Genomic DNA, 25,778 nt, shown 5'->3' on the forward strand with positions numbered 1-25,778 from the left:
ACAAACATGTTGTTTTTTTTTTGTAGAACACAAAAGAAGATATTCTTAAAAACCCGTGTCCTCAATAGTATTTGGTTTTCCTACACAATAGTCAATGGTTACCAGATTCTTTTGCGTTCAACATAAAATAACAACTCACTAAGGTTTGGATGGGTCAGTAAATAGTGAGTAATCGGACATTTTTAGGTGAACTACCCCCTAATATACATTTTCTGTGTTTAAGGAAATTGCATTGCACCAGGGGCAGTGCCTTTTTAAATAATACAGATAAAAATAACTCAACAATACAAAAGATGACTCAATCTAATACTAAAAAGTGTAGAGACCACTTGTTTCTACATGCTATGATTGAATATGATAAGTTCAAAGTATGATTCCGCAATTCAGTTTCAAGTGCATGGAGCACACGTTTGAATGAACAAAATGATAACATTAAAGGCAAGCAGCTCAAGCACTTAGATATCACTACTGTTGTCATGTCAAAGAAAAATGAAAGGCCTGCAGACACGATCTGTCAGTATTCAGCTTGATGAAATTAAAGGTACATCTGTTTCTGTGACTCGGGTTTGCCAAGCTTTGATGACTGTTGATCCGGTAATAATTGAAGACTATTAGCGTCCAACTGAACGTCAATCAAATCATTGATGAAATATATCGTTTCAATTGTTACTGCCTTAAGTTATTTAAAAACAAATGTTTAAAAAAACAACCTTATAATGTTTGGAATAAATAGGACATTAATGACATAGTGGAGAAAAATGGAGATTCTCTCACTGTCGAGTTTCTTCGGTTGAACACAAAAGAATGTTGGAAACTGGCAGCTACTGAAATCCATCTGTTATCAATGGTTTCTGGTATCCAACATTCTTCAGAATATCTTCTTTTGTGTTAAAGCAAAACAGAAACTCTTAAAGGTTTAGAACCATAATGGTGTCAATTTCAATTTCTGTGTGAGCTACTCCCTAATAACATTATTGATGAAAATCTGAAGTTAAATAATTTTTTTTTTCTGTTTATTTTTGTAGTCATCTGTATTTAAGCAGGACATTGTGACAATAGTAAATGTATCTGGCACATGAACTTACATTTGACTTATTAAATCCACCTCATTTCAGAACACTTCACGAGATTAAACCTACAATTTTGTTAAGCGATAACACTGTATTTACTGTCAAACCTGACGAGCCATTCAAAGTCATCTGTGCATTCACTTTAGTTGATAGTTATAAAATGACATTAGTTCCATTGCAGCGGCCTTCAGCTCAATTCGCAACTCGCTGATTTGATTTATTTAAATCTGTCTTCTTTGAAAAGTATTGTGCATTATTAACACCTTACGTTTTTCTAATTGCATTTACCATCAACTGTATTAAAATAACTTAATTCAGCCAGCAATTTATGTAACGCTTTTGTACTAATAATTTATTACATTATTACTTTATTTTTACATTATGAAACTAATCATCATTACCGCACCCTAATGCTCAAAAACTTTTGCCTATTTTTGGATAAAGAAAATGTTGTAATTTATATCTAAATGCTTCTTGTTATTAAGTTGGTTACTAAAGATTTTTCAATATTTAGTAAACAAAGAAAAAAGAAAAGCAAGGGAACCATGTGCAGGAACCTCATTTTCAGAAGAGAGAAAAAACCCATGAGACTATATGGAAAAACAAGAAGGAGAAGCAGAGCTCATCTAGAGCGGTATCCTCAAGTGTCTATGTGTGTGTGTGTTTGTGTGTTTTCAAGAGAAATCTGATTGAAACATTTCTGAGATAAGAAGACACATGATTGACCCGCATGTTTCCTCCAGCCAGAGCCGCTCTAAGATTACTGCTGCCTGCTTCTGCTCACACAACACTAATTACGAGGATTTGACAAGCAGAAACTTATACCTGAGTGGAGATTAGCAGTGGAATACAGTGGTATATAATATATTTACAGGGGCTTCCGAAAGGATTCGAGCACTCAAATAACTCTCTCAGTTCACTCAATCCCTGCAAATCCCCCTCTGAAGTTGAGCTCTCGGGGATATTTGCATTTCTGAGTGCTGAAACTTGATGTTATTTAATTGCGACTGTCAGGAAATACATTTAATATGCCTTTTTCTACCCTTAAAATAACCAAAACTTGTTGTTTGAATAAGAATTTAGTTTACATTCACACAGTTGGAAAACCATCACGCTAATAAGGACCGCTGAACTGACCTCTACCTGTGAATCATTAAAATAACTCTAGCTTTGTTTTCTGGAGGACAAAACCCCACAGTTTAGAGATCATTATGCTAGCTGTGAATGTTAAGGGCCTTGCTGTGAAAACGGCAAGTTAAGAGCATTCTTGACTCGGAGTTAAAGAGAAACAAATGTGTGTGGATGTCCCAGTAGGTTCTGACTGGTCGGAGGAACAATCAAGCCACCCACACGTCGGCCAGAAAAGGTCATTCCTCAAAAACTGTGCAAACCAGGAAATTTCCAGGAGAGCCAACACACAGTAAACACACCGCAGCCAAACGTCTCAGCAGTCCTGCAGAATGCTGGCCTGAAAAGCGGAGGAGCCCGTTCCTTTGAAAAGAGCTGTGTGAAAAGCTGTCAGGAGCTTGCCAAAAATGCAGAATGCTGATTAAGCTGCAATGTGGGAAATAAAATCCCGGTGATCCTTAAACAAATTCTAGGTGGCAATAAAGCTGCTCACGGCACCAAAAACAGCACTCGTGTGGTGAAGTACGGCAGTGATGATTCTGTTCATCACATCAAACTAGGCCTGCATTAAAATGACATTAGAATGAAGTGTGCGGAAAAGCCCAAATGTTTACAACCGTAAATACAAAGAATAAAAAGTCATTAAATATATATTATAAAAAACATTTAATAAGTAACTGTTGTAGTTTATACAGTTTTATTAACAGTTTGAAGTGTTTTTTTATTTTAGTTTTATTGGTCTGGTTGTTTGAAATTTTGTATTTTAGAATTAAACTGGCAACAGTTTAATTTATTAACACATTATTTAATCGCATAAGTTAAGATTAACAAATAACAACAATTCTACAAAATACAAAAGCAAACATTTATGAAAAATTTAACGACTGCTTGAAAATTCCCAGGTTTCCTTTTAACTAAAAGTTATTTCGCCACAACACATTTGGGGGAATTGCCAGACGACCAATCACTCTAAAAAGTAAAAAAAAAAAGGGCTAATGAATGCCTATGAATTGGCAAGCGCAGCTCCTTGCAGGTGTGGCTTATTATATTTAGCTCACATGTGGAGGTGAGCAAGCCGGACTTTTTTGGAGTGGGGGTCTGCGGGCCCGGAGGTGATGGATAAGCCCCCACTGTAATGCTCAGATCTGCGTGACAGGAGGCTTATATAAGAAGTAAATCCATCGAGCCCCCCCCTCTCCTTCTTCCTGGAGCTCACGCAGGTATTGATCCTTGTGCGCTTCTGACCTCACCTCCCTTGATAGCGAGGTGGCCACTAAGTACAACGCTATTACCCAGATGGTGGGCACTGCCACCTGGAGTGGTTTGCTGACCCTCATCTCAGGTGTGTGGACAATTTGAGCGTCGATCTTAATGGGCCAGGCCATCTTGTGGTGGGCTCAGAAGACTGCTCCCCCACTGGGCATTTCCGTGCTGGCTGCTCCTTTCCGAAAGAGGCTCGACTATGTGATTCAGTTCACCAAACAGCCTCCAAAGTTTACATGAGAGTATTTTACAGCGATCATGGCACTTGAGGCCATTGCTGTCCTTCTGGTGAAAGATGAAATCAAGCAGGTACCTCCAGCCGAGATGGAGAGCGGGTTTTACAGCCCAAACTTTATCATACCCAAAAGAGCAGTGGCTTATAACCAATTGCCAATCTGCCATTCATAATACCCACACAGAAACAAATCCTCTGATGCTTCCGTCCTCAGGATTGGTTGCAGCTATGAAGGTCACTCTCTCCTGTGTCTCGATTCACCCTCGCCACAGAGCATTTTTTCAGTGTGTGGGGTCTGGGCATGGCTTTACAAGGTCTTGCTCTTCGGGCTGTTCCTGTCTTCACAAACCTTGTTTGGGGAATGTGGGTTACGTACATTACCAGAACATTCCCCTTCTTGGGAAGTACAATGTGTACCTGGTAACAGACTATGGGAGACTGGAAAACAACGCAGCAGCTAAGCCTGTCACACTCCAGATGTGTGGTTTGCTAAGCAAAGCGTGAGCATACCAGCATCACCAAGAGGGCAACCTTCCAACATCTCCTAGGCCCTTAAATGACCATTACATGGGGAGGTTAGAATAACTTAATCGGGGGTCGTAAATGTGCTTCACCTAGCTAACGTAGACTAGGGATTTTACAAATACGACAGTGCGTTGGGAAACCATGCCAATGTAAATAAGGTCCAGTCCACGAACCCACGGGTGCATGATTGTTGCACACGGTGCCCCAGCCAGTGTTGAAGGCATCTGTTAATATGACAACATGTCTGGATACTTGTTCTAAGGACATACAGGCCAATAGGAAAGCAAGATCCGTCCAAGGGCTAAAGGTGCAGCGACACAGCGAAGTTATGTACACCTGGTGTGTGCCCGCGCACCGGACTACTCCTACGACTCCTCCGCTGAGTCAGTGCTGGGGGCCACGGAGGAATCTTCAGGGCTCACCTGACGGGGAACTTTACTGACAGATAAAAAGGCGCACGTACCTCCGTGTTAGGGAGAATGGCGCAGCAAGCGTGTTTCAACACCCTACCGAATTGTTTCCTCAATCACCAAGGGTTACCTAATACCCTTGAGGAAACCGGCTCCACTCACAGATTGTTAAACCTTGCAAATGTGTTGGGTGTCACCCAGCCCGCAGCTCTATAGATGTCTGTTAGAGAGGCGCCGCGTGCGCGAGCTCGAGAGGATGCGAAGCTCCGAGTGGAGTGCGCACGCACTCTCGGGGGACGTGGCTCACCTCGGCTCTGATAAGCGAGAGAATGGCATCCACAATCCAGTGGGAAAACTTATTTCGGTACGGCACTTCCCTGCTGCCGACCGCCACAACAGACGAAGAGCTGCTCAGATGATCTAAACTCTGAGTGCGGTCCGGATAATAGGCAAGACGTGAACTGGACAATAAAGAAAGGGCTGGGTCTGCCTCCTCCGAGGGCAGCGCTTGCAGGCTCACTACCTAGTATAAAACGGAGTGGTAGGAACCTTGGGAACATATCGTGGGCGGGGTCTCAGGACGTGAGAGAAAGCCAGCCCAATTACAGGCACGAGTCACTGACCGAAAAATGCCTCCGGGTCCCCAACCCTCTAATCGATATCAACGCGACCAGCAGAGCTGTCTTCAGGGACAGAAAGATACTGAGTCGAGGATCGAAGGGATCTGATGCGGCTTGTGTAGCGAGGGCGAGATCCTAAGAGGGCATGAAAGGGGGCGGGGTGGATTAATTCGCTTAGCGGCCCTGGGGAACCGGATGATGAGGTAATGCATTCTCACAGTGCTGCCAGCCACCGCGTCATGAGAGCGGAGATGGCAGCCACGTAAGCTTGAGTGTGGAGGGCGACAGCCTGCTCTCCAGCTTCTCTCTGCGTAAAGAAAGCACAACGCTGATCTGGAAAATTACGGGGGTCTTCTCTGCAAGAGACACACCATTCAGTGAATAGACTCCACTTCAGGGCATAGGCGCGCTCGGGGAGGGGGCTCTAGCCCGAGTGACGGTATTAGCCCCCGCAATCGGAGGTTACCTAAGTCTTCCTCGCGTCTAAGGATCTCCAAAGATCGGCGAGGGTGCCAGATGGTGCCCTGTCCCTGAGAGAGTAGGTGCTCTCTCGAAGGGAACTGCCAGGGGAGGGCTTTCGCGAGGGAGAGCTCTGACATCCAGGTCGGGTTGAGCCAGAGGGGCGCAACCAGCAACCTGTTCCTCGTCCTCCCTGACCTTGCACAGTAACTGTGCGAGCAGGCTCACTGGGGGAAACGCGTATTTGCGCATGCCCCGAGGCCAGCTGTAAGCCAGTGCATTCGTGCCAAGAGCACTCGGTCAGGGAAAGAACAACTGGAAATGAGCGATCTCGGGGGAAGCAACAGATTGATCTGGGCTTCCCCGAATCGCGCCCATATCAGCTGAACAGACTCGGGGTGGAGTCTCCATTCTCCAGGACGTAAGGCTGCCGTGAGAGCGCATCGGCTGCACGGTTGAGCTTGCCTGAATATGAATGGCGTGCAGCGATTTCAGCCGCGGATGACTCCAGAGGAGCAGACGGCGGGCGAGCTGAGACATGCGGCGAGAGCGCATACCCCCCATACGGCTGATATACGCCGCCGCCGCCGTACTGTCCGTCCTGACCAGCATGTGTTGCCGCTCCAGCACCGGAAAAAAACGGAGGAGAGCGAGGAACACTGCCAACAGCTCCAGGCGATATGCCAATGCAACTGGGTACCTTTCCACAGGTCCGCAGCCGGATACCCGCAACGCACAGCCCCCCAGCCCGTGTTGGAAGCGTCTGTTGAAACGACAACAAGACTGGACGCCTGTCCTAGAGACACCCAGGCCTGTAGGAACGAGGGGTCGCTCCAAGGGCTGAGGGCGCGGCGACACAGCGCAGTAACAGAAACTCGGTGTACGCGCGCGTGCCATGCACGTCTGGGGACTCGATCGTGAAGCCAGTGCTGAAGTGGTCTCATATAGAGTAATCCGAGCGGCATGAAGCGGCTGCGGATGCCATATGCCCCAGGAGCCTCTGAAATAGTTTAAGTGGGACCACTCTCTCAGACAGTACAGCATCAGCTGAGCGCGCTCTTCTGAGAGGCGCGCTGCCATGGTGACCGAGTCCAGCTCCAGCCCGAGAGAAGAGATCCTCTGCACGGGTGCGAGTTTGCTCTTTTCTCGGTTGACCTGAAACCCCAACAGGTGGAAGTGCCGGAGCACTTTGTCTCTGTGCATAATCAATTGCTGCGAGAGAGGGCAAAAATCAGCCAGTCGTCAAGAAAATAGAGTATGCAGAAGCCCGCGAGCCGAAGGGGCGCTAAGGCACCCTCCACGGGCTTGGTGAGGACCCACGGAGACAGAGAGAGCCCGAAGGGGAGGGCTTTGTATTGCCAAGCTCGACCTTCAAACGCAAACCGCAGAAACTGAAGGTGGCGAGGAAGAGTGGAGACATGGAAATACGCGTCCATCAGGTCTAATGCTGCAGACCAACCCAGAGGACGAACGCACCGGAGGATGCGCTTCTTCGTGAGCATTCTGAACGGCAGCTTGTGCAGACAGCAGTTCAAAACGAGCAGATCTAGGATTGGTCGTGACCCACCACTCTTTTTGGGTGTGGGCTGTAAAACCCGCTCTCTATCTCGGCTGGAGGGAGCGGCTCGATTGCATCCTTCGCCAAGAGGACAGCAATCTCCTCTCGCAAGACAGGGGCGGACAGGGGGCTAACCCTGGTGAATACACACATGGGGGGCCGTTTCGCGAACTGAATCGCATAGTCGAGTCTGATTGTGCGTATGAGCCACCGCGAAGAGCTGGCCCGCGCTAACCAGGCAGGCAGAGCTCTCGCTAATGGACTCATCGCTACAATCGCTGACGTACCAGCAGTGGGGCAGCGCGGAGTGGGTGTGCAGATCCGGGAAGCGCAGGTCCCACGGAAAAGCTGGAGGTGAGATATTTACTTTCACTCCGCACCCAAGCTCCGGAGGGGAGGCTCGAGGGGTGGGAAAATGGAGTCCGTCCTCCCAGCGCTCGTGAGCCCATGGCGAAACGCACCGAATCTGCAAGCTAGAAAGCATAGCGTCCTAGACTGGCAGATTTCAGGCTGTCACATCCGGGGAAGTGGAAAATTGCTCTTTCATGATGTTTTCATGGCAGTAAAAAGTGCCGTTGGAAATGGGGCCCCGCCCTCCAGCAGGGAAAGAGCAAGTTCCCTCTTCTCCAGATGGCCTGTCCCAGGGACGCTTCACAGTCCGTTGCCGGACTTAGCGGCGTTCTGCGCAGGGGGGGCTGCCTGCTTCCGAGGTGCCCGCCGCGCTCTCTTCGCCAGAGGCGGGGGCGGACCAGCTCTCGTAGGCGGGCGCCCTCGGCGAGGAGCAGGTATGAATGGCACGGTGGGCAGAGTGGGCTATGGACCGCCGATAAAACATCACCCATCAACTGCTCTCTCACCGCCTTGAATTCCTGGGTGAATTCACAGACGGTGTCGCCGAACATGGCTTGGGATATGGGGAAGTCAAGAAAGCGGACTTTGTCGACTTCGCGCATATCAGCCAGGGGTGGCGCTCCTGGATCACTAATGTGGACATCGTCCTCCCCAACGCACACGCAGTGGACTCAGTAGTCCAAAGAGCTAAGTCGGCGGCGGTGCGGAGCTCGTAAGCCTGGGTTGGACCCACCCTCGTGCAGCTCGGCCAGCGCCTGCGCTTAGTAGCGATGGTAGGTGGCTAACGCATGCAAGGCGGAAGCAGCCTGGCCCACAGCTATGTAAGCTCTAGCTCCGAGGGAGGCAGATAACTTACAGGCTTTGGATGGGGGATGAGGCTGACCCCGCCAAGAAGAGGCGCCGCGCGGATTGACCGCCATGGCGCACTCAACCTGAGGAATCGCCACATACCCCTGGCTGTTCCACCGTCAAGAGTGGTGAGGGTGGAGGGACACGCAGCACGAGCAGAGAAAAGTGCTCTTCAAGACTGCGTGAGCCTCCTGTGCACCTCCGGGAAGAAGGGAACGCCCCTCTAGTCGGTCCAGCCACGGAGCTGGGGGATAAACCATCTCCAACCCACGGCCGAAGCAGCCCGGGAAAGCACGGCTAACATGTCCGTTTCAGGATCCGTAGTGACAGCGCTCACCTGCCCGGAGGGGGCGAGCGGGTCTGGATCATCATCGGACAATGAAAGCCCACCCTCCGATGCCGCGGTGGACGTCTGGTCTCCGGTGTCATCGGGCGTAAGGGCTACCATCTGTTAGACGGATCGCTTCCCCCGCCCGAAGCTTGGATGGAACGCTTAGAGGAGCGGGAGGTCCGCGGGCCCGTGGGTGACGGATTATCTCTCGCTGAAACCCTCAGATCTGCCCGAGTGCCCGCTGCAGAGCAGGGGACAACTGGGGTGGTTCGCCCTTTTGCAAAGGCTAGCCGCGATCTTTACTGCGCAACAGTCATAGCATCGCAATGACCACATGAACTGCCCGCGAGCAGTGCATTAATATGCTGGACCCCCCCAGGCATGCAACGCAGTGCCCGTGCCCATCATCCGAGGACAGGAAACCACCGCATCCAGAAACGCACAGTCGGAGCGCCGTCCTGAAAAGACTGTGACTGTGTTGCTCTTTCTGTGAAGTTTGCAACTTTATACGCACCGCTCTGGAGGACCGGACTCAAAGAACGCCAGGCAAGGGAGAAACCCAGCTCGACCGTCTGCCGCTGCGTGTACACACTCTGGACCGAGAGAATGCTCTTGTTCGCTCAGAATCGCTGGTCACAGCAGGAGGAACCCTCATCGACTCGATCAGAAAGTCTCTGAAGCGAAAAGGATGGCGTTTGCTCGCTCCAGGTGTGCTTATATGCTGGGATAATTGGCAATGAAGCACACCTGTGCAAGCTTACGCTGCCAATTCATTGCATTCATTGGCCCGTTCAATACTCTTTCAGACAATAAGGCTTCTGAACCGAATCTTCCCATTTCATCCACTTAATAGCACTGTAGTTCCCCAACCGAAGGGGAACTGCTTTTTCATTGAAAATTTTGGTACCGCCAGCCCAGAGTCGAGCACTGCCAAGAACTCCTGAGTAAAGTCCCCAACACTGTCGTCGAAAGGGCCAGCCTGCAATATAGGTGTGTTGAGAAAGCGAGCTTTGTAAGTATCCCACATATCTGCCAGGTTAAGCCAGAGGTGGCCATCGTCTTCCCCAGGGCACAGGTGGCGAATTTGGTGGTCATGAGAGCATAATCGATCGCCATGCAGAGCTTGTGCATTAAGCCCGGGAAAGACCCACGCGTCTCAGCCAACTTCTCTGCTTGGTAGCGTTGATAGGTGGTCATAGCATGCAGAGTGAAAGCAGTCTGGTCCGCAGCAGTGTAGGCTCTACCCGTGAGAGACTCAGACATGCTGCATGCTTTGGACGGGAGTTTAGGTGGATCTCTCTAGCTGAAGGTCCCTTGCAGGCAAAGATTGACCGCAAAAGCACGCTCCACCTGGGGAATTGCATCATACCCCCTAGCTGCTCCACTATCGAGGGTGGTGAGAGAGGGTGGGCACAAGGTCCAGAGAGAAAAAGGTGCCCTCCATGCCTAAGTGAGCTCACTGTGTACCTCAGGGAAGAAGAGGACGGGGGCTTGGAAGGCTTTGCCTTCTTGTTGGCCCCCACGTAACACCAATCTAAGTGGTCCGGCCGCAGAGCTGGGGGAAAAGCCATCTCTAGTCCTACATGCTAACATGCTAGCTAACATGTCTGATTCTAAATTCGGGGCCTCGCTAATAACCCTGGAGGGTGGCAACGGGTAGAGATCCCAATGCAGAGATGGACATCTGGTCCCCGGTGTCATCTAATGAGATTGCAGCCTTACTGGAGGATGGACGGGCACCCTCACTCGAAGCTGGGACAGAGTACACTTATGAGGAGTGAGAGGTCCCAGCGACTTGCGGGGAGCAAGAGGGGTAGCGCATCCTAATACTACAGTATGCCACAACCTCAATGAGGGCAAGAACTGTCTGCGAGCTATGCCTCAACATGCTGGACTCCAAGACATGTTATGCAATACTCGTGCCTGTCATCCGGGGCTAGGATACCACCGCATCCAGAAACACACAGCCAAATCTTTTCCAGGACATCTGCTCTCTTAGAGAAAACTGCTCTTTTAAACACCAGTGAAATGCCCAGGGGATGGGAAAGGAGCCAAGTTTGATCGCCACTGTCGCGTCTTCGCCCGCACTGGTGAGGAAACTGGTTTCTTCAGGAAATCGGGATACAGATAGAAGCTCTTCAGTCTCAGTGAGAGGAGTGAAGCAAAGAATCTGATGCTCGCTCTGCTGATGCCAGCTGATACACTTCAATATTGACTAATCACTGGCACCTGCAGAGCCAAGCTCTGCAAACTCATTTGGCATTTCATTGACCCTTATCTTTCTCTTCAGAGTGATTGGTCGTCTAGCGATTTCTTGTAGTCTGTTACCAGACGCACACTTGTAGTTCCCATAAAGGGGAACACTTTAGTTTAAGGACCATTTGGCTTTTTTATACCTGCCTATTATTTAGATATCAGTGATTTATTTGTACATAAAAAGTACCGATTCTGAATGATCTCATTCTACATCCTTTATCCTACCCAATACCTAAACCCAACTTCTACTCTAAAGGGCGATGAAACTCCCCTGTTTCAGCAGGGTTTTTTCATTATTTAAGTGTGTGAGAGTGAGGTTGAGGTGCAGTTTAGATGACCACAGGACTGGCCTGTTTCTCTCACTTCACTTTTGGCTCAGCTGAAAGAGCTCTTACTCTTTCAGTGAGCAGAAAAGCTCGGGCAAAACATGACTCAGTTTGAAGACAAAGACTTCCTAGTTTGTAGTTTTTGCACAGCGTGTTCAACCTAAGAGCTGTCGTCTTATTGGTTTTATTGCTTGTTCTTTTGATATAGCTAAACGGAAACAATTACCGTAAATGAATGTGATTTGTATTGTTTGTAAAACATATAAGTACAAGTCTTGCTAAATCATGAATGTTTTTTATAGATTAACTTTTATTTATTCACTCACTTTGGCTTATTCCCTTCTGTATGGGGGGTCAGCTTGTGTTAAAATCGATTTTTTTCAGCAAATATCATAAAATATTTAAAACATTTGTTATTATTATTTTTTCTTAGAATGTTAGTTTAACCTTATTTTAATAATTCCATGCTTTTATATAAATATATGTAATATTTATTTTTCAAACAAAACAGATTATGCCAACACAAAAAATATGCCAAAATTAATGTTTATACATAGAAATATGTTCTCTTGTCTTAAGGGTTACTATAACATACGTAGAAAAGTTGTTTTGTTAAAACATATATATTTTTTAATAAATTAAAATACAACCAAAAGATTCTGGTTTTAAAGTAATAATGATGTTTTACCTTATTTTAATATTAGTATATTACCCTCTCAAAGACAAATTAGACGGAGACAAATTAATAAAAAATATTATCAGTCATTTGAAATGCTTTCAATTATTCATATAGTAATGTAGATCAATAAATACAATAGTTTACAATAAAGTCAAAAGTTTGGGGTCAGTTTTTTTTCCTTTTTTTAAGATAATGATTCTGTTCATCAAGGCAGCATTTTTTTAAAGTTAAAATTTTTTTTAAATTGGTAAATATTTATTACATTTTTAAATAACTTCTTTCTTATTTTATGTAGTTTCAAATTAAACTATTACTCCAGTCATTTTTGCTTTTATTACTATTATCATTAATAATAAAATTTATAATAATAATTAAAAATAATAATAATAATAATAATAATTTCACAATAATAACATTTCACAATTGTTCAATTTGTACTGTATTTAAAGAAATGCAACCTTGGTGAGAAGGAAAAGTTTATTTTAAAACATTTTAAAATCCTACTGATCCCAAACTTTTGACCGGTAGTATATATTTATCATTAAATATTACATTGAACTACACTGAATTATTATGTTTAGAGAACAACTTTAAGTAAACATCGGATTTACAAGAAATATATTTTTAAAGGTTTGTAACAATTATCATAATTTTTTGTAAAGTTTTTGTCTAGTAAAAAAAGATTTTAAGAGACTTAATATTGTTGACTCAAAGTCACAAGTGTCTGCTGTGTTCCTCTTTATGATATAATTTAGTCATTTTTGTCTAAATGTTAGTTGAACAAAATGACTTTGATTTGGTTCAAAAATAAATTTTACAACATGTGTAAATATATATTTATGTTATAAGAACTAAAATTTGTCAAATGATGTCTTATTTAGAGTCTTATCTAAATGATGTCTTATTTTGCTTTGACTTATTTAGTTTTTTCTTTTAAAAACATCAAGAAAGTAGCACCACCCAATTATTATTATTTAGGGTCCGCCAAAAATACAGATTTTTTTTTAAACCCTTTGTTGGACACTTAATAAAATACTCATAAAAGTAGACCTAGGTGTGTTAACCTTTATGACTTTAATAATACATAAAAAATATATATTTTAATCAATGTTAATGTAGTGGTTGATCACCCAATAAAGGGTTAAAACAGACAATTCAAGTACTTAAGTAAACAAACTAAGATCAGCTAAGACTAAAATCATTTGAACTGTCATCAGAAACCACAGCATGAAACATACATACAGTTAACAATTAGCTAAATTTTGCATAAATAGTGTTAATTATTAAAGCTGAACTCTATGTTGTTGTTTTTTTTAAGTTTAGTTAGAATTAGAAGACAGATAATCAAAATGAAAAAAATGTGGAAATGTAAATATCCTGAAAACAAAAAACAATATTACAGCTGATTACAAACTGTTTTGGCAGACATGCATATCTAGAAGTGTGCAGCTGTACAGTGAGAGAAAGTGTGCTGAAAAGGCAGACCGCCGGAGAATGTTCATCCTTCTGAAGGTCAGTGATTTCAGACACAAGACTAAATGAGCATCCCAGTGGCATGAGAACAAAAGCAACAAGCTTACAATGACCACAATCAAAGTCTTCAGCTCAATCCAGCTGTGAATGCGTTGCGCAACTTTAAAATTGCAGTGGACAGGTGTCGACCAAACAACTGGAACAATCGAGAGCAAATTGGCCTGGATAAATTTGTCAAAATCTCACCTGAGCGTTGTGCAAAGCTGACGCATCGTTCAGCCCAACGCCTTAATGCATGTTTATGATAGTTTATGATAGAATCACACAAAAAGTCAAGTTACAATGTTGAGTTTGAGCAATGAAGCACCCCTGAGAATGATGATAAATGAGCTGAAGAGGGTTTGTGTACTCACTATGATGGTGGAGTGTCTTCATTTGGAGGTTTACTGAAGAGCCGTGAAGGGGGGTCTGGTGGTCGAGTCGGGGGCCTGCAGATGGAACTCTTCTCTGAGAAAGATCGTCTTTTCAGACCCTGTGCCTCTCCTGTTACACACACACACACACAAACCTGTTAAACGGAGTGTGTCCTAACATTGTAATTATTATTGTGTGTTCTGCTATTGTGTGTAAAATGTTTTTTATTAATTTAGATTCCATGTTAATTTGCTGCCAAAACTGTATTTATGTGATATTTTTCGTTTCTTTTAGATTTCTTTTTAAAAATGTTTCAAGTAAATTAATTTTGTGACAGCATATTTTAGCTTGCTTAAATATTTTTTTATTTACATTTCTTATTTATTTATTTTGATATTTTCAAGAAATGTATGACTAGAAGTTAATCACAAATTTAAATATATCAATTTTTAACTTAAAATCTTGACGATTTAAAATTATATAAATATATATAAAACTATATAAATATATATAAAACTATATATATATATAAATATAATTGGCTAAATATAAACATATATTTGCATTTCTTTCAAAATTGAGGATTTAACTATCATTAATTTTAAAGATATAAAAAGGAAAACCACTAAAATATCAATATTGTTAATAGCAGATATTATTTTTAAAAATTGGCTATGGTATCAGTTCAGAAAAGCTCAAAAAATCTTTTAATAAAAAATATTTTATTTATTAATTTATTAATATGGTTTTCCTTTACCTTTCATGATGCTTTAACAAAACATTGGCATTTTTTGGTCTACTGAAAAAATATTTTAATGAATTTTAAAATGAACTTATCAGCTATGCATATTTACATTATAGTATATTTAAATACAAATGTGATGTATATTTACTGAACAATGTACTGACTAAATGTTGATTTTAGTTTTACTTTAAACTCTTTCCTTCATGTCAAGGTGAAGGAGAGTTTGATCACGTGAGTTGCCAGCTGCTGCTGCTGCTTGTTTACCAGTTGTTCCCTTGAGTTGTGTCCTCTTCTGGAAAGACTGAGCGCGGTTCACCGTGCCCCCGGAATCCCCATTGGTGGTGGCGTCTGACCTCAGGCCGTCCTGTATCCGAGCATCAAAACGGCTGACTTCAGGCTCCAATAGCCGAACAGCAGGTCTGGGATGAAGAGGTCTCCTGGACGTGGGAGAGGAGAGTGGGATGGATGGAGGAGAGATGGAAGGAGGTATCAGTTTTGTTCTTTGTTGAGGAACGGGGCCGCCGTCTCCCTCAGGTTCACCATTATTGTGTGTGGCACCATTCAGCTCTCGACCTGCAAAACACACAGAGCCAGTCAACGTAGGAAGTTTAGATAAAACACTACCAAACATCTGGCGGGTCAGAAGCACAATTGTAGCCGTTTATCCCTGACCATTCCCCAGAGACAAGATCCTATCAGGGGTGTTGTTAAAATTTAAAATTTCCTGTTCCTGCAGTTTTAGCTTATAAAGGGAGGCAGTGATAGTTCTGATAAATAAATAAAGAGAACAGCTTGACAGGCACTCTGTCCTCTTCTGTTTCCACAGTACAAAGAAATACAAGGCAATAAAGACTCAACTGGTCAAAATCAAATCACACAAAGCGAGTCATTTCATTCCAATGGCTTCAACATTATGGCAGAGCAGAGTTTAGAAATGAAAGGAAAAGTTTCTAAAGAAGCCATGAACCGCTTAGCCAAACACGCTGATTTTTATCAGCTCGAGCCACACGGTCAAAGTACATATCTGTCAGGCTGGATTTATTCCTTTTGAAAACCTTGACCATTTTCATCTGAGTTTCATTATCTCTTTAAATAGAAAATACATTTTCTTCAGTCTGGAATTAGAGTTATTACCTCCAAATGGTACTTTAAGCCTATAAATTTGATTTCAGATAAATTTTTCAGTTTACAGCTAGCATTTGTGTCAGACTTTAATGATTCTACCACACACTGATGAGGTTTTAACGCAGAGAAAAGTGCTTTTAAAAGTGTTTCATTAACTGTTAGAGATCAAAAATACTTAATAGGCATGAAAGAAGTGAAAAGTGATATGAAATCTGGTTTGACTCCACTTTATAGTGTGAATGGATGAAATCAGTCTCATTAAAAAAAAATAAAAATAAAAAAGATGTTATGGCTATGTGAGAAGGACATGAGTGTAAAACACAGCTGTGTGTATGTGTGTGTGTGAATACCATCAGTCAAAACAACCAGCTGCTTGCGAGCTGGCCAAACTGGACACATTTGCATGAACACGCATTCACAAACACATTCGCATTCTGGCAGGAGTTCCCACTCACACACAGACACACACAAAGTTGATCCTAATAATCCTGTATTCTCAACAGAACACTGAAAACACAGGGCCAGGGCCATCACAATCCATGATTCAACTGAAACTCAACAGGTGGCCTGATGCTCACTTACGCACACATGCACAAACAAGATCCCGCCACCAACTACGACACACAGGAAAGAAACAGTTGAGATCCACTCCAAATAAAAAAGGAAGTACAACAGAAGGGAGGAAGAAATATTTATTCCGCTGATCTGAACAAGCAAAGAACCAGCATGCTTTAATAAGCCAAATTTCATGAATATACAAACGAACCAGAGTCATATTAATAGATTGATGCGCGCATTCATTTTTGATCAAGAGGGAGAAGAAAAGCTCAGATGTTAATAATGAAAATAGCTTATGAGAGGAAAAAGGGTCCTAAAGCCAATCGAAAACAGATTGAGAGAGGCTCATAAAAGCATGCAGGCATTAGCTCTCAGACACACAAGGTAGCGAACACAGGACACACACGATGGCATTCCAACCCTGGTACGTACGCACGCACGCACCAAAAAACACAAGTATGCACCCTCGCAGATCCAAAGGCGTTGACAAACGCGCACACACACACACACATGCTGCAGAAGGGCAGGTAGTCGTTTAGTTTTCATGCTCTAGTGAGTGTGCTATTAGCTTGACTGTTGTTAAACACTACATAACACAGCTCACAATGAGGGGAGGACAACATGTCAAAGAACCAACCAACATTTATCAAGGCAGACACACATACGCATACACACGCCCTGCGGATTTAATCATAAAATTCACAATGTGTATGGAGGGGCTTCTAAACTGGCACATGAGGAGTGTGTGTGTGTGTGTGTGTGTGTGTCTGTGTGCTTGTGTGTGACAGCAAAATCAGGGAGGTTTAGTTTTATTTTCTTCATTTAGAGAAAATCCCTTAAGGAGAAACAGATCCAGTCCGAGGTCCCTTCCAGAACACAAGAAACTTGATCAGGTGTTATGTGTGTGCGCTCGCTTACAACTTTAGGAAACCTTTAGGTTTATGTGTGTGTGTGAGTGTGTGTGTATGTGTGTGTTGTATTTAAGCCCGCAGCACAAAAAACAGGCTTTGCAAAAAGAGAAAAGACAAAAAAATAGAATGCTAAAAGACTGAAAGCAGACAACTCGAAGAAAAATCCTGCGCAAGATCATAAGATCAAAATACAATATATTGATATAGATCTTTAACACATAATATAATGTTTTATGTGGAACTGAGTAAAAAAGCATGCTAAAAAATCAAATCTATAAAAAACAGCTTTCATTTATGCTAAAGATAATTTCCTTAAAGAAAAAGGCAAATTTAATTCACATTCATGAAAAAATCTCTTATAAGGCAATAAAAAATGCATTATATTTATATATAATGATGTGATGATGATGATGATGAGGACGATGATGATGATGATGGCTATGATGTCGAAAGCTATTTACGCTCAAATGCGGGAGGCTGAAGACCAGTGTAGACACGAGCTGGGCGTTTTGAGATGGTGATTGGCTGTCGTCTTCGTGGTGACACCCTTGGAGGCGGGACAGGAGGTGGTACGCTTTCCTCAGGAGGACCTTTAAAGATCTGACAACACAGATGATATTAATTACAAAAAAGTATGATATCATCAAACTCTGTCAATTTCAGAATATCACTGAAAGCTGATAAAATGTTTACAAAATCTGAACAAAACAAACATTTTTTTTTTTTTTACTCAGACAAAAACCAGTTTGTTGCATATCTCTTGCGTAATAAGATAGGGAGATAAACTGTCCCCTAATTGGCTAGAGAGCGGCATGTCTGACCTTGCTGTAGTCCTCAATAAGAATCTCCATGACGATGTTCTGGAACTTAATATCCAACATGGCCGCTACCGTCTCCTCCTCTGCTCTCATAAGAGTGGGGCCAAATATTACACCCATATTGGACACAGTCATAAGATTTTCACTGCTGTGGCTGCAAACACTTTAAAAACACACACACACAGAACAGACAATGCAGTGAGGGTCACGATACAGAGATTGTCCCTGCGATGAGTGCTGTACTTGTTTGGATACAACTAATACATGCATAAGGTATCTGTTACACATTATAATGCTGGTTTTATTACAATAATGCTGTCTTACAGGGCCAGTTTCAGAAAGTATGTCCTTGTCGGACAAGTGTCAATGTCACCAGCTGACAGAGATTGAAGATTGTCACAAATAAAGTGTGGTTTTGGATTGTGTCATTGTACTTTGTTTGAAAAATTAAAGCCATCATGGAAACTCTATACAGTGATAGATTTTTTTCTTATTATTCCTTGTCTTATTTATTTATTCCTTATTGGGTGAGGGATTTAATGGAATGTACAAAAATACATCTAATTTTCTGGCCCGTACATATGTTAAAATTTATAATTCACTTTTATTTATATTAAAAGAAATTAATAATTTTATTCAGCCAATAAAATTAAATGAAAAGTTACAGAAAAGAAATTAAATTATCAATCTTTACTCATTCATTCATTTTCTTTTCAGCTTAGTCCCTTTATTAATCAGGGAGTCGGCACAGCGGAATGAACCACCAACTTATCCAGCATATGTTTTAGGCAGCGTATGCCCTTACAGTCGCAACCCAACACATCCATTCACACACTCATTCACACACATACACTACGGCTAATTCAGCGTATTTAATTCACCTCTACTGCTTGTCTTTGGACTGTGGGGGAAGCTGTAGCACCTGGAGGAAACCCACGCTAACACGGGCAGTTCATGCAAGCTCAACAAAGAAACGCCAACCAACCCAGCCAGGGCCAAATCAGCGACCTTTTGCTGTGAGGCGAACTTGCTACCCACTGCGCCACCGTGCTGCCCCAATATCAATCTTACATGAGACTATTTTTAATAAATGTTTCAATGTAAAAATTGTCATGAATTTAAACAAAAAAAAAATTTGATTGTTGATAATAATCAATAATGCTTCTTGAGAAACAAATAAGCATAGTATTATGATTAAAAAGTGATGTGGAAGATTGGAGTAAAGATGCTGAAATCTTAGCTTTGCCATCATCACAGTAATGAATTACACTTAAACGGTAACATTATTTCAAACAAAATTTAAGTTTTACTGTCAAATCAACGCAGTCTTGGTGAGTATAAATCAATATAATCCTGAATTGGTTAGCATGAAGCTTAAGCTACTGTATGTGAATATGCTGTTTGCTTTACTCAAGATAATTTAAACTCACAATGAGTCAGGGAGCGATAGATCAAAACATTCACACACACAGCCTGTCACATTAACCAAAAACACATATTTATAAAGGTACACCCTAGTAAGCTGGGTAGCGGTTGGAAAAACCACAGCCTTAGTGTGTGTGGGTGTGAGCGTAAAAGTGTATTAACATATCTGTCTGTCTGTCTGTCTGTGTGTGAGTCTCTGTGTGTGTGTGTGTGTGTGTGTGTGTGTGTGTGTGTTACCTGACCAGGTGTTTGATTAGCAGTTCCAGCATCTCTCTGTTCCGCTCGGGGAGTTTGTAAACAAGTGAGTGAACCGCCCCTAACCGATAGTCCAGATTCTCTGACTCTGAGAAGTAAAATGTGGGACAAGTTACACACATATACACACACACAAAAACATGCAATACATGATTCACATATCGGCTTTTAAAATAATTGCTGCGACAGAGTCTGAGTTGAGTTGTACCAAAGGAAAGAACGATTCATGCTACATTTCACAGCCTTGACTCACATTACACGGTACCAAGCGAAAAAGACTGAAGAACGCCACGTGAAGGCAGAACCGAGCAGACAGTACATGTCAGCGCACTTCTCCATCTACTACCCTAAGACTAATAGAGCTGTTAAAGCTAATAAAGGTGTTTGATCGTGTTAGCAAGCTGGTGGTTTCTAGAAGTGTTTGTTTGTTTTCTTGCTGAAGAAATCTTACGGCGGTTTGCCGAACGTCTTTCAACTTGTCCAAAGATAAAATCCTAAAAGGATCAGTAGAGACTCTTTTTTTGGGAACTGTGGGATAAACATAGCTTTATCTGAAAATACAGCCTCTGGCAAACTGTAAAAAAGCTTACTTTACAGAAAGTGGAGCAAACACGTGTACTTGTGAACTTTGTACAGTGATGTTAAGAGAGGTTGTAGTGTGTTTGAAAGAGTCAAATGATTTTTTACCATATTAGTGCCTTTAAAATAAATGTACAAAATTTCAAACTCTTCATCTCAACCGACTAGGAGGTCATTTTTTTGAAGTGAATAAAGCGCATTAAAGCGAGCAGTTAATCCCTCGGCAGGTGTAGACCTTTCCTCTGCTCCGCTGTGTTTGTTTAGTTGTGTCTAATCTGAGCGCAAGTATGCTGACAAGCTATAATAACCAAAGCTGCTTTAATGGTCTTTAATCTTATTATGGGCAGGATTACAATGTAGGAGAGTGTGTTGAATAAGGTTAAACCTAGACTCATTCACAGCACCTCAACGGAAACGTCTTCTTTCTTTCTCTCTCTCTCTCGCTCGTTCTCTCTCTCTCTGTCTCTCTCACACACACACACACACACACACACACAGGAGGATATAAAACGGATATTAATTTCTGATTGGATGAGTTGCGCTCACTAGTGCTACACTGCTGGAAACTGCACACAGCCAACAATTACGCTAATGAGTTATACTACAAGAAGAAGTGATTTAAGAATATTGTTAAAAATGAAATGTAGCTATGCATTGAACGCTATTATGTCCTGACACATTGCTATTGTCTTGCAAAAGTAAAAATCTACTTGAATCCATGCATTTTACGATAATTAATAGGGTTTTATATCTAGAGTATTAACACCCCTCATTGTTTTGAAGTATGTTGCTTAAGTGGCTTTAAACACAAAGAAAGACAATGCGAAACTCTGGCAGTTTGGGTGGTTATATGAAGTGTAAAACATAACTAAAGATTAATCTGGCAGCACAAAGCCACTGAAAGAGGTTCTTTTGTTTTGTCAGTGATACTTTTATTACACGTCTATGTAATTGTAAATTCCTTCACTGGAGCAGCGGCATGCTTGACTACAGCAGCGTGATCACTGGCACTCAGCACTGTCCGAGAGGTTTTCTGTGAGACTTCAGTACGTAAAACTTTAAGCCTACATGCAGAAAAAAGTAACAATTTACCTTGGTTTATTTATTCATTGCAAAATAGAAACAATATTGTTGTTGATAGGACTTTAGTATCTTACTTGCGTCAGGATTCAGAATTATATTTAACTGTGACAAAAAGTCATTCCTAAGAAATGTGTTTTTGAAAAAAATTCTTTAAGCATGTGTAGTTTTTCTTCTTTTGGTGCAGCATTTATGTCATCAAAATTGCAGTAAAAAGCTGTGTTCGACACGAAGCACGGCTGCAGCCGGCAATGGACGAGATTAATTTTGGGGGCGAATTTGAAAACAAGGCCGTCAGGTCGGACACTTCGGGGCTTGTACTTTGCTGCATGATGACAGATCACACGGCGTGATCAATAATTTATTTATTTATTATTGAAACAACAACAGTACAACTAAAACAGAATAGTCTCTACAAAATGATTCATTTTCAACAATAAGAAAATTATTATTTTAATAATATATATAATGAGAGAAATTTGGGGAAAACATGAAAAGGAAATAAATATCAATAAACAGGCCTATTAATTTATTATTTATTAATAATATTATATTTATAATATATAAATAATATATAATATAAAAATATTTATAATTTATATATTTATTTATTTTTTTTATTTTTTAAATATGGCCCAAATGATGTTTAACAGAGTAAGGATTTTTTTTTTACAGTATGTCTGATAATATTTTTTCTTCTGGGTAAAGTTTTATTTGTTTTATTTTAGCTAGAAAAAAATAATTAATTTTTTTAAATACCATTTTAAGGTCAATATTATTAGCCCCTTTAAAGCTATATATTTTTTTATATTCTACAGCACAAACCATTGTTCTACAATAACTTGCCTAATTACCCTAACCTGCCTAGTTAACCCAATTAACCTAGTTAAGCCTTTAAATGTCACTTCAAGTTGTATAGAAGTGTCTTGAAAAGTATCTAGTCAAATATTGTTTACTGTCATCACGACAAAGATAAAATAAATTAGTTATAAAAAATGAGTTATTAAAACTATTATGTTTAAAAATGTGTTGAAAAAATCTTCTCTCCTTTACACAGAAATTGGGGCAAAAATGAACAAGGGGGCTTATAATTCAGGGGGCTAATAATTCTGACTTCAACTGGGACGAAGCAGTGGCCCAGTAGGTAGTGCTGTCGCCTCACAGTAAGAAGGTCGCTGGGTCGCTGGTTCGAGCCTCAGCTAAATTGGTATTTCTGTGTGGAGTTTGCATGTTTTTCCTGCGTTCGCGTGAGTTTCCTCCAGGTTTCCTCCGTTTCCCCCCACAGTCCAGAAACATGTGGTACAGGTTATTTGGGAGGCTAAATTGTCCGTGGTGTATGAGTCAGTAGAAAATTGTCAATAGAAATTTCACAGAAAGAGCAAGATATATCAATGCTACTTTTAAATGTCTGTATAAACGGCTTGACAGGACAACAATTATTCTATTATTAGTTTTATTATAAATAATTATTCAACTTATGTTGTTAAAAAAAATTATGGAGTGGCATGATCAATGATGACTATTATTGTATTATATCACAGGTCTGTATAACGTATCTGAGTGACAGCCTATTTGGTTTATTTACTAAAATATATCATTTAAGTCATTTAAAGGAGCTGAATTAGTAAATGGTCTCGAGGAAAAAGCTAGAAAATAAACCTATGCAATCAATTTAGCCTTTATAAACAACTTATTTAACAAAAAATATTTATAGCCTTTTAATAATGATATGTACAAGATAGACATGGCATAAAAAGTAAATTGTTTGTTTTGAAAATTGTGCGATGGAAGTTGTCCGATAATAAACATGAAACACACATGGTTGTAGTCATGCAGTGAACTCAGCCTATCGTGTAATATCGGTGTCGTCATCGCAGCCCCTGCAGTTGCTCTTCAGATGCTGCACCGGCTAAATCAATCGTCTGATCTCTGAGCTCTGTTGCTGTACTTTATTGCCATACTTTAATGTGACAGTCACGTGGTGTCAGCGCAGCATCAATTCGGACAAAATTTCTAACCGTCATGCACCACTTGATTTCGATCGGTTTGCGCTGCGACACATGAAGTCCAACACACCTAAACTTTAACACTGTGAAATACAATTTAAATAACAGTTGTGTATTTTAGTTTTATTCCATTTTTGATTTTGTTTCTCAGAAAAGTTTTTGTTTTATCATGATAAATGTTAAAGACTGTTGCGCTGTTTAATTTGTTTGGGGAATCTGTGATGATTACCAGATAAATAGATGTTTATATGCTCAAATGAACAGCATTTCTTTGAAACTAAAACACTCTTTAACATTAATAACACCTTTACTAACAATATTCAGTTTAAAAAGCTGGAATTTCTTTCTTTAAAAAACAATTTCACTGACTTCAAACTCTTGTTTAGTAGCGTATTTTGTTACGAGTTTTATTTAAATGTTTCTTTACTCGTTTGTGGTCTTGTTTTATAAGATTAATGAAGCAAAACCTAAATCTTTCCAAGAACCCTCTGGGAGCTCTTTAGTTATCCACTCTGGCACACATTCTCATGGTTTAGAATCACAGGTTGAATATTGCACTTTTTTTTTCTTGTTTTGTGTTGAAGGAGCAAACAGTGCACTTGGACATATGCTCTTCCCATTTAGATTTGAACTATACTGACCCACACGACAGATGGAAAAAACATGTCAACATAAAATCGTCTGCCTGTTTTCAAGGTTGTACATGTGAGTTTGTGTGTTTGGCTGTATGCTTTTCCTGCCATACTTGCTGCTAAGATCAGTTCTCCGTGCAGGCTGTAGGTCATCAGCGGTTCACTCAGACTCCTGTAAAAATAGTATGAGCGATGAGTAATGAGTACACAAAACAAAAACATCAGTCAAATGAACATATTAATCACAAAATGAAATCCTGTGGGCTTCACTCACCGCAGATAGAATTTCAGTGCACTGGTGATGGTCTTAATGTCCATGTCACTGGAATTAAAATCTACATCAGCAGGACACTTTGAGTCTACAGAGAGTGGAGGACAGATGAAGACAGAGGGAGAGAGATGAGAAAAAAAGAGAGATAAACGCCCTTCCTCAGATGGTTGTTGTTGTTCAGTATGTGTCAGGGATTTTTGCAACAGCTCAAGGCCGCTCTCATGGACGTATATCTGTGCTTTGGTTTCCTCACAAAGTTCACAAAGCACACTGCAGATATTAAACACACCACAGAGCGCTGGACTCAGAATTACGAGTCATTAAATTTATCATCCACATAAAACACGATAAGCTTCCCGTCAAGAAAACAAGCGTGTTTGTGTATTTGCTTGTAAATGTTTGTGCGTTAATGCAGATTGCTTTGTTTTTTGTTACGAGTGTGTGTGTGTATGTGTGTGTGAGTGTATGAGAGGGCATGTTTGTTACACACACACACACAACAGATGTTCATTTGCTCATTTCCTCACCAAAGAAGGCATTCAGAAGTTTCTGTACTTGAATATTGCTGCCCACTGTCCTGTAGACCCCTTCCTGAGTCAGCCCTACCAGAAAGAAAGAGAAGAGGAGAGAAACTGAAAAAACGAGGAAAGAGAAACAGAAAGCATGATTTATAGACTGAGAAAATTGGAGAACCTGGCATGAAGGATAAAGAAAGGTGGGAGTGTCTTGCAGTGGAAAAGTACAGCTCTACTGAAAAACGACAGCAGCGGTGGATCTGGCCCGCTTTTGGTTCACTTTCGGTCGTCATTAGCTCTACAATAACTCCAAACGATAGCTCGCCAAGCTTTACTGATTGCTAATGTACACCATGTTGTGCCTGATGACAATGTTGGACTTACACGTCTGGGAAATGTGAGTAACAGCACGCTTGGAGACCGACGAACACATACGGCAGTATTTCAAACAAAACCGCTGGTGCTCGGTCCTCCCGCAGTCAACGTGTAATCGCTCTTAGAAACGGGCCTGATTTTACTGTTGTACTGTAACAGCCTCAAACATAAAAACACTACAGCCAGGTTTTGGAGAAAAAGTGAGGGGGTGCGTATACACGGCTGCAATGAATTTAAATCTGCACTCATAAATGTACTCTCTTTTGATTTGTGATACATTATTGATATAAATCTGGATGTTTGATTGCGTGCGTGTCTGTGTTTCTGGTTCTTTGGCCACATCAGCAGTAGTTCTGTAGTGCAAACAAAATCAGGAAAAGAATGTTTTCTATTTACAGTTGGCAGATGTGAACACTAGTGGTGTGATACTGCCCTCTGTTGGCTGTATTTGAGACGTGAATCTAACAAATGAACAGAGGCATTGTGCTCGTCTTTCCATCTCTGATTAATTACGGCATATGGTGGCCATGAAGTGC

The 25,778-nt window shown here is 41.6% G+C and overlaps 1 protein-coding gene across 4 annotated transcripts in view; it reads right to left on the reverse strand.

The window, feature by feature from the left end:
- The window catches only part of ophn1 (oligophrenin 1), a 61,696-nt gene that overhangs the window by 16,775 nt on the left and 19,143 nt on the right, over positions 1 to 25,778 (reverse strand). For all 4 annotated transcript variants that reach the window (XR_015491411.1, XM_087253705.1, XM_087253706.1 and 1 more), the window contains 8 exons: positions 24,880 to 24,954; positions 24,356 to 24,440; positions 24,195 to 24,253; positions 19,767 to 19,872; positions 18,108 to 18,267; positions 17,748 to 17,886; positions 14,957 to 15,265; positions 13,947 to 14,076 (listed from right to left, as the gene is read on the reverse strand). Coding sequence is in view for 3 of the 4 variants with exons in the window: in XM_087253705.1 (XP_087109831.1) it covers positions 13,947 to 14,076; positions 14,957 to 15,265; positions 17,748 to 17,886; positions 18,108 to 18,267; positions 19,767 to 19,872; positions 24,195 to 24,253; positions 24,356 to 24,440; positions 24,880 to 24,954 (1,063 nt within the window). In the remaining variant the exon portion in view is untranslated. The remainder of the gene's footprint in view (positions 1 to 13,946; positions 14,077 to 14,956; positions 15,266 to 17,747; positions 17,887 to 18,107; positions 18,268 to 19,766; positions 19,873 to 24,194; positions 24,254 to 24,355; positions 24,441 to 24,879; positions 24,955 to 25,778) is intronic.

This window comes from Danio rerio, chromosome 5, assembly GCF_052040795.2.
Source record: "Danio rerio strain M-AB ecotype USA chromosome 5, GRCz13ab, whole genome shotgun sequence".
In the NCBI taxonomy this organism is placed as follows: domain Eukaryota; kingdom Metazoa; phylum Chordata; class Actinopteri; order Cypriniformes; family Danionidae; genus Danio; species Danio rerio.